Here is a 9827-nt window from a genome sequence, read left to right on the forward strand (position 1 = left end):
AAATCTAAAGATATTCTACGGCCATAAAGACGTGTGTCGAAAATGGTGAGTATCGGTCCATGTTGTGGTATAGCTCCCATATAGACCGATCTCCTGATTTTACTTCTTGGGCTTCTAGAATCCGTAGTTTTTATCCAATTTGCCTGAAATTGGAAATGTGAAGGTATTCTAGGAAAATAAAGAGATGTACCGAAAATGGAGATTATCGTTCCATGTTTTGATATAGCCCCCATATAGATCAATCTACCGATTTTACTTCTTAGGCTTGTAAACTCCGTAGTTTTTATCCAATTTGCCTGAAATTGGAAATCTAGAGGTAGTGCCGAATATATTGTGTATCGGTACAGTTTTTGATATAAACCCCTTATAAACCGGCCCTCGCATTTGAGGTCTAGATTCTAGAACTACAATTAGATGAGCTGAATACTGTGTGTATCCTTCCATGTTTTGGTATAGCCCCCATTACACCGAACTCCCGATTTAACTCCTAGGGTTTCTAGAAATTGTAGTTTTTATCCGATTAGCCACAAATTGAAAATATACTGGCGTTTTAGACCCATAACAAAGAGTATATGATTTAGTTTCATCGGTCCATTTGGTAAGGCCTCCATATAGACCGATTTCACTTATTGAGGGTATAGAAGGCGCACTGATCATGAAAATTGCTTGAAACTGAATGCAAAATTTCCAGATTTTACTTCTCGTAATCATATAAATAATTGTGATGAAAATCTACAGATTTTAGATTTCAAATCAAGGCATTATTTCATCATTTTCGTGCACACTTACAAGAGATGTTTATGATTCCTCTAAAACTCAAACAAAAAATGATTCTTATAAATTCAGAATCTGATCTAGTCTTCATAGGTAAAATCTTAACATTTATCTGTGGGAAGCGTACTGGTTGAACTGATCTGCTTGGGAAAATATCTGTCATCAAACCCCCCTGAAATTTTCAAAGGAAACTATTATATTTGATTCATGGTGGTGGGTATTTAAGATTCGGCCCGGCCGAACTTGCTACTTTATATACTTGTTTCAGAAAAAACTTGTCCAAAATATATCAGGAATTTAATTTTATATTGGAGGCTTTTGCGAATGAAAGCCTCTCAATATGGAGACAATAGCCAGAAAAATACTTGCTTACCTCTTGGTGCTCGGATTGTCTATACAAGGTCCATGATTTTATTCCGTTTTATCCTCCACGTTTTTGGAACACCGGTTTCGACGGTAGCCATCGATGGCGATAGTCAATCTACATAGCATTCAATTGCTCTTTGATTTCGCTTTGCATTTTACCTTCCAAACATACGAATTGCCAACTCCAACTTAATTTAATCTTTTCTCATATTTCTTGAATCACACCTGGACACACCTGCTTCCACACATTGTAAAAAAAAATATAATTCCAAAATGACCACAATAGAAGAATATATTGGAAGATAGTTAAGTATACCTGGTGACATGGTCTTGCATGTGTCTCTAAGGCTAAGTATTGATTGTAGTTAGAATTTCAGAGAATCGGCTTTCATTTTTCCTTATTTCCATTCAAATCAATTTTGATTAACAAAAATATTTTAATTTAATGTACTGCAAAATTTTCTAATGCTTTTTGGATTTTTCATTTTTTCCCTTAGAATTATTTCAATTCCATTACAAAAATATTGGTGTTTTACAAAAAAAAAAGTGAGTAATTTATTTTCATATTGCAAATTGCTTCCTCTTTTTCTAAAAAATAAAACTCATGTATGATGCTCTAAATTAAAACTTCACATATCTTGTAGCAAATACATTTATAACGTATAGTCCAATTCATAACGTTCATATTGATTTTTGGGATCATTTGTTATACGAGGATAGCCAGCAATTAAAGCATCTTGACCGCCAATGTAAAGGGAGTTATAGATTTTCCAATAGACATCACGTACTTTTCTTGCCGGATGGAATAGACCCTGTAGGGTATATTGTAAAATTTTAATGGGCCCCAAAGAAACTCTCAAACCCTCAACAGCATCCATAAAGGCCTGAACCAAATGGGGTGATGTCTCGAATATGTTGGGCCAAACATAATTGAGCAAATGTACCAAGGCATCTTCGCAACCAAAACCATAAACTCCCAAGGCCATATGTTTAATGGCAGCACAGGCGGTCTGCCGATGAACCAAATCACGATCCATAAGAGCATCTTCCAGGAGTGGACATACAGCATAGATATAATCTTTACCCATTTCTCCAATGTATTCAAAGAGAAAAGAGAGGGATTTTAAAACACCATTTTGGACATTCAATTCGGGTACACGATATTCATTCATCAGAGCGGGTAATACAGTGAAGGGACGGCAAGTTTCCGCCACAATGGCAATGGCTACCGTGGTACATACACGATTTTGTCGTTCTTGAACCTTAAGATTATTCAGCAAAGTGGCCAACACATCGTGAGGACCAATAGCCTTGGCTATATAACCAAATGTGTTGACTGTGGCTCGGCGAATAGCTTTCTTGTGGGCCTTCAGCAATTCCAACAGCTCGAAACAAATACGCATCCATTCACGGGCCGAAACATATTCTGGTCCCCTATCGGCAATACGACCCACCAGATCAATGCAATTTTCTTGGACCTTTTCGTGGCGATTTTTTAAAATTGGTGTCAGCCTTGGCAAGAGATCTTTAATGGGTGGTGTCATTTTAGTCATTCCAATAACATTGACAATGGCTTTTAAGGCTCCCAAAATACTACCCAAGACTTCGGGATATTCTTCACCCAAATACTCATAGAGTACAACACCCAAATGACCCATTAGTTTTTCCTCCTGGCAGGTTTTCATCACCACAGCAATGCGAGAAATCAAATCTGCTGCTTGTTGACGCACTTTGGCTGACTTATTATTCAAACGCCATAGAATGGTACCACAAATTTGTGGTAAATACGGCTTCACCCGTTTACCCAATTGATTGACTATTGTGCCAAAGCCATTAAGCATGACCACATCTTCTGTGGTTTGTTCTTGGAATGCATACAGAATACCATCGATCAATTGCTCCTCCAGACGTGAATCAATATCGGCAGCCCCCAGATTGCCCATGATTTTCTCAATGGTCTCCATAACCATTTTTCGATATTGTTCATTTTCATCTTTCAAATCGTCCACAATGCGATTGATAATCTCCGAAGCTCCAACTTTATTGGCAATTTCCACAGTGGTATCGACCAATTGCCTATAGTTGCGGCGATCCAAAGCCATGCGATGATTCCAAAAGAATTTAAAGAAATGTGGCAATATCTCTTCCTTGATGTATTGGGCTTCCACACCATCGGTGGCACAGCACTGCTTCACTACCTTCAATACGATCTTCTTCATTTCCTCATCGGGTGACTGGAACTCACGAATGAGAATCAACATTACTTCACGTGTATAATAGTTGGCATATTCAGCATCCATCAAAGGTATAAGGTAACCAATGGCTTTTAGGAAAGCAGCCAAACCTTTACCACGATGCGTACGTATACCTTTCCATAGGGGTTTAAGGACAGAATCGAATGATTCAATACCATAGGGGGTAGCAGCTTCAGCCAAAGCAGCAATGGCCAAGGCGGTAATGGTTCGCACCTTTTGTTGTTCATCCACCAGACCATGTTCGATAATTTCCACCAGAGCTTTTAAATGGGGCAAAATGGCACAGCCCATAAGAATGGCAATTTGTTGGACAATTTTTATACCAGTGTGGCGAGCTTGCCAAGATTTCTTCGACTTACAAACGGCCTTGAGGAAAGGCAACAATGATGGAATACCCAGAGCTGAAGCAACAACAGCAAATGCTCGAGCTGTGGTGTTACGTACATACTCATCAATGTTATCAATATCGGGACGCATAGTGGAAATCATAGTGGCTAAACCAGCAGCTTTTGCCAAATTGGAGATAATTTCACGACCTTCAATACGAGCATAGTAATCTTCATCAATAAGCAAAGGTTCAATAACCACAAGAATTTTATGGACATAGGGTCGAACCAAATCATCCAATTTGTAGAGAACACGATCAATGACCTTTACCAATAAATGACGTTCCTGATCTTCCAATGTAGGGGACATAAGCAAAGGCAGAATTTGATTGAACAAAGGACCAGCTCCAAACTCACGAGCCTTGTCAGTAATTTGTCTTAAAGCGGATTTACGCATAGGTGGAGATCCATTCTTAATGGTCAGCAGCAGTTTCATGATTTTACGTTCTTTAATCTCCTCCGGCGAAAGGGAATCCTCATCAACATCTACCAAAAGTTTATCGAAATATTGTGCATCTTCTGGTTTCATAAATGGTAAATTTTGGCCCTTGGGCTGATTATCCATAAATTTGGCATTTTTATCTTCCACTTGTATAAAGAAACCAGCTGGTGTCCCAGCTATGGGTGTTGGTGTTGCCATCAATTTACGTCCAGGCGTTCTTAGTGGTACATAACCAGCCGGAGGTGGTAGAATTTTATAGCCCGCCGGAAACATTTGATCCAATTCTTCATCTGTAAATGGTCTATTACGTTCATCGATTTCCTTTTCCCAACGATAGGCCTGTAATTGTTCCGGCGTCATGGCTGCCAAAGCTGCTGGATTGGGTGTAGCCATAGCCATGGCCTTAACACCAATTGGTGTAGTACCTCCTGGTGTTAGCAGAGGAGTAACATGACCGGGAGTAGCATGTGGAGTCATGCTAGGTGTCATACTGGGTGTCATAGCTGTTGGAGTGGCATTCGACGGAGTCTCATCCCAACGAGATCTACGTTTTGAAGCTCCTGGTGTAGATTCGGCCACAACATTGTCACTAGTACCACGATCGGGTTTAGGTGTTTCTGCCCAGCCACTATGGCCAGGAGTTTCCCTTTCTGTTTTGGGCGTCTCGTCCCAACGATTACGTCTTACCGACTTTTCATGGCCTGGGGTTTCATGACCTGGTGTCATAGCATGAGCCGGCGTAGCATCCCACATTCTTGTTCCTAGACCAGGTGTAGCTCCGGGTGTTTCACTACCAGTTTTATGGGCTGGTGTCTCATCCCAACGATGATCGGCTGGGGTTTTCTGCAAGTGATACATGATCAGAAAGTTTTTTCGTTTACAAATACCAGCCATACTCACCTCTTCCCATGTGGGTGTAGCTGCACTACTGGGTGTAGCAGCCACTTTTGCTGGTACAAAACTATCGCTTACTGTTTGATCCCAACGACCACGTTTTCGACCACCCTCTTTGGGTGGATCTGGTACAGTCTTCAAAAGAGTACCATCTTTGGATTTCTCCATAATTTTGCGCCTCAATTCAGTCTCTTCACCTTTCAGCATTTGTTCTCGCATAATATCTGTGTAGGTTCTTGAACCTACATCTGGCGTCTTGCCACCATCCGCAAAGGGATCAGCTCTGTCTGGTGAGATTATAATGCGTCGACGTTTCTGCTTGTACTCATCCTCGCGGTCAGCAATAGTAGGCCTTCTGCGGTCTGCCAGAGGATCTACATCTTCACTGCCCTGAAAAAAATCGAATTTTAATCAAGTGTGCTGTAGTTAAAAGACATCGGCTTACCTGCATAACATCCTTGATGACCGATTTGGGGGCAGTATATGCCACACGTTTTTGCGTCACTGGCAAACCTTCGTCTTCATCCTCATCGGCATCTTCATTGGCCGCTATCGATGTATTGTAGCCTTCATAGCGATCCTTACCTTTTCCCTCGTCATAGAATTCGGTATCATAGAAATTCCCACTGGCCAACAAACTTACACCATCACTAGAACTTTTCTGCACCTCTTTTTTCTTCGATTGTATATCGGCAATCTGTTGCTCAATATCTGCAATGAAATTGTTTTTGTTTATAGAGCACTTAAATTTATTTGCTGTTGAGCCTTACCTTCATGTGTCCGCGGAATATTATCCATTTTTTTATAAAGAAAATAAAATTTTATGAAATCTACCCTCAAATGTGTACGATTGATTTCATAGATATGGCACATTAACGATAGACACGAAAATATATCGATAACCGATGTTATCGAAAGCGGCTTTTTATCAATAAAAACAACAACACATCGATATGTCATAAGAAGGTAAGTCAAGGTAAACAGCTGTTTGGTTTATTTAACCAAGATGCCAACAAACACTGGTATTAGAAAAAGACTTGAATTCAATTTGATTATTAACTGACTTAACACGAAATCCACGTGGCTGTTGTAGAAAACTTGCCCGTAAGCTGAGCATACCGCGAGAAAGGATGTAAAACATATTGAACAAGTATATAGGACCGTAAGTTCGACCAGGGCGAATCTTATGAACTCCGCCGCCGCCGATGGTGATGTTTTTGTTGTAACAGTTTTTTAATGTAGTTTCATCTATTTTGTTCTATGCTTAGGTAATTCAATTAGATCAGTTCAAGAAACTCTGCGACAAGCATGGGATGTGTCCAGAGTGATCTGGAGGTGAGAAGGGTAGGCTTAGCTGGGCATGTGGCCCTTGCTGCTATCAATCACAGATAGGTAAGAATTGAGGCGGCTGCACTTGCCTGATCTTAGTTGGGCCAAAACTACCCTAGGTTAGATTAGGTTAGGTTAGGCGGCAACCCGATGTATCCGGCTCACTTAGACTATTCAGGCCATTGTGATGCCACATTGGTGAACTTCTCTCTTACCTGTCGTGGTCTGTCGCGGGAGGTCTCTCTCCTCCTTGTAGATTCTCACCGCTTCAGCTACAGTATCCTCATGAATCCTGTTCAGACCTCAGCGTTCTGACAGGTCTGTATGTTATTCCACTACGTGTCGCTCGTTTGAGGTGTCCATACTGGCGCTGCATAGTTTACACTGACCGTCCAATTAAGGTAGGTTTCTTAGTCCGCACCCAAAGTACTGCCGGCAAGTGACTTAAGGACTTTGTTTCTTTCTACCACGGAGCTTATTACAAATTGCAGTGGCATGTGCAGACGACCTGAAAAGGCTGTCGAATGTGACACCAAGAATCTTGGGGTAATTTGTGGTCGGAATTATTTCGGACCGTCCTATGGCGCCGCTTGGGCTGATTGAGTCCCATGCTGAAATGGCATGCAAGACTATCGTCGTACTATGTACCTTACGGAATCCATGTTGATGGTGGGCAGCTGGAAAATTCTCCACAAGGCTGGGGAGGAGTAGTGCCTCAAGTGTCTTGGCTTCTGGCGAGAGATGGGATATCGGTCTGTACGATTCGCCTTTACTCGAATCTTTGCCTGGTTTCAGTAGTGGAATCACCCTACCCATTAGTGATTCCAAGGACAATAGTCAGGTACTCAACTCCCAGTATTCCCAGATGCTTCAGCATTAGCATTGAAATTCTGTCGGGGCCCAGCGCCTTGGATTGTTTCGCGCTGTTTATGACATTGCTAACTTTGGCTGTGGTAAATTGTGGTGTGTCATCGGTTCGGAGACCATGTATGCAATGAGTGGCGCTGCTTTTCGCTCTATCACTCTCGTGATACTCGACAAACTGTCGGTATGTCTGTGTATTCTCTGCAGTCTTCCCAGATGGCTTTCTTTTGGTTGATATGCCTCCGGCGTTCAGAGGTTATGAAATCGGAGGGTCATAATGAATTATGGGGAGGTGGTCTGATCCCAATGAAATGACGGGTTGCCATGAAACGTCATTTATCAGACAGGCCATGCGTCGCTTGGTCAAAATTTTATTTCTATCGAAAATTTTTGTCAGAATATTATTTCTATAGAAAGTTTTGTCAATATATTATTTGTATGGAAAATTTTGTCAAAATTTTATTTCTATAGAATATTTTGTCAAAATTTTAATTCTATAGAAAATTTTGTCAAAATTTTATTTCTATAGAAAATTTTGTCAAAATTTTATTTCTATAGAAAATTTTGTAAAAATTTTATTTCTATAGGAAATTTTGTCAAAATTTTATTTCTGATGAAAATTTTGTTAAAATTTTATTTCTATAGAAAATTTTGTCAAAATTTTATTTTTATAGAAAATTTTTGCAAAATTTTATTTCTATAGAAAATTTTGTCAAAATTTTATTTCTATAGAAAATTTTGTAAAAATGTTATATCTATAGGAAATTTTGTCAAAATGTTATTTCTGATGAAAATTTTGTTAAAATTTTATTTCTATAGAAAATTTTGTCAAAATTTTATTTCTATAGAAAATTTTGTCAAAATTTTATTTTTATGGAAAATTTTGGAAAAATTTTATTTCTATAGGAAATTTTGTCAAAATTTTATTTCGATAGAAAATGTTGTGAAAATTTTATTCTATAGAAAATTTTGTCAAATTTTATTTCTATATGTGCGATGTTGTCAAAATTTTAGTTCTAAAGAAAACTTTGTCAAAATTTTATTTTTATAGAAAATTTTTGCAAAATTTTATTTCTATAGAAAATTTTGTCAAAATTTTATTTATATAGAAAATTTTGTCAAAATTTTATTTCTATAGAAAATTTTGTCAAAATTTTATTTCTATAGAAGAGTTTGTCAAAATTTTATTTCTATAGAAAATTTTGTCCAAGTTTTATTTTTATAGAAAATTTTGTCAAAATTTTATTTCTATAGAAAATTTTGTAAAAATTTTATTTCTATAGGAAATTTTGTCAAAATTTTATTTCTGATGAAAATTTTGTTAAAATTTTATTTCTATAGAAAAGTTTGTTAAAATTTTATTTCTATAGGAAATTTTGTCAAAATTTTATTTCTATAGAAAATTTTGTCAAAATTATATTTCTATAGAAAATTTTGTAAAAATTTTATTTCTATAGGAAATTTTGCCAAAATTTTATTTCTGATGAAAATTATGTTAAAATTTTATTTCTATAGAAAATATTGTAAAAATTTTATTTCTATAGGAAATTTTGTCAAAATTTTATTTCTATAGGAAATTTTGCCAAAATTTTATTTCTATAGAAAATTTTGTCAAAATTTTATTTTTATAGAAAATTTTTGCGAAATTTTATTTCTATAGAAAATTTTGTCAAAATTTTATTTCTATAGAAAATTTTGTCAAAATTTTATTTCTATAGAAAATTTTGTCAAATTTTATTTCTATATGTGCGATGTTGTCAAAATTTTAATTCTAAAGAAAACTTTGTCAAAATTTTATTTTTTATAGAAAATTTTTGCAAAATTTTATTTCTATAGAAAATTTTGTCAAAATTTTATTTCTATAGAAAATTTTGTCAAAATTTTATTTCTATAGAAAATTTTGTCAAAATTTTATTTCTATAGAATATTTTGTCCATGTTTTATTTTTATAGAAAATTTTGTCAAAATTTTATTTCTATAGAAAATTTTGTAAAAATTTTATTTCTATAGGAAATTTTGTCAAAATTTTATTTCTGATGAAAATTTTGTTAAAATTTTATTTCTATAGAAAATTTTGTTAAAATTTTATTTCTATAGGAAATTTTGTCAAAATTTTATTTCTGATGAAAATTTTGTTAAAATTTTATTTCTATAGAAAATTTTGACAAAATTTTATTTCTATAGGAAATTTTGTCAAAATTTTATTTCTATAAAAAATTTTGTCAAAATTTTATTTCTATAGAAAATTTTGTCAAAATTTTATTTCTATGGAAAATTTTGACAAAATTTTATTTATGTAGGAAATTTTGTCAAAATTTTATTTCTGATGAAAATTTTGTTAAAATTTTATTTCTATAGAAAATTTTGTGAAAATTTTATTTCTATAGAAAATTTCGTTAAAATTTTATTTCTATAGAAAATTCTGTCAAAATTTTATTTCTATGGAAAATTTTGTCAAAATTTTATTTCTATAGAAAATTTTGTAAAAATTTTATTTTTATAGAAAATTTTTGCAAA

General features: G+C 35.7%; 1 protein-coding gene across 2 annotated transcripts; it reads right to left on the minus strand.

Annotated features, from left to right (window-relative positions):
• Window positions 1-1664: 1664 nt before the first annotated feature.
• Sf3b1 (splicing factor 3b subunit 1) lies at window positions 1665-5969 on the minus strand. Of its 2 annotated transcripts, XM_075297027.1 has the most exons (4): window positions 5888-5969; window positions 5563-5828; window positions 5124-5507; window positions 1665-5066 (listed from the first exon to the last, which is right to left on the minus strand). In XM_075297027.1, exons 1-4 carry the CDS (start codon window positions 5913-5915, stop codon window positions 1794-1796), a joined length of 3951 nt encoding a protein of 1316 aa, XP_075153142.1. In that variant the 5' UTR covers window positions 5916-5969; the 3' UTR covers window positions 1665-1793. The 2 variants fall into 2 exon arrangements, with proteins under 2 accessions (XP_075153142.1, XP_075153141.1); XM_075297026.1 differs by having other exon boundaries at window positions 1665-5507.
• Window positions 5970-9827: the final 3858 nt, after the last annotated feature.

Source organism: Haematobia irritans, chromosome 2 (genome assembly GCF_050003625.1).
Source record: "Haematobia irritans isolate KBUSLIRL chromosome 2, ASM5000362v1, whole genome shotgun sequence".
Classification (NCBI taxonomy): domain Eukaryota; kingdom Metazoa; phylum Arthropoda; class Insecta; order Diptera; family Muscidae; genus Haematobia; species Haematobia irritans.

What these genes read in the sequence shown, in the direction of transcription:
- Sf3b1 (XM_075297026.1), bottom strand. Translation starts at nt 5,915, where the DNA reads ATGGATAATATTCCGCGGACACATGAAG. An exon ending in TATTCCGCGGACACATGAAG is followed by an intron (nt 5,829 to 5,887) that starts GTAAGGCTCAAC and finishes ATTTCATTGCAG; the next exon opens with ATATTGAGCAACAGATTGCC. An exon ending in TCATCAAGGATGTTATGCAG is followed by an intron (nt 5,508 to 5,562) that starts GTAAGCCGATGT and finishes GATTTTTTTCAG; the next exon opens with GGCAGTGAAGATGTAGATCC.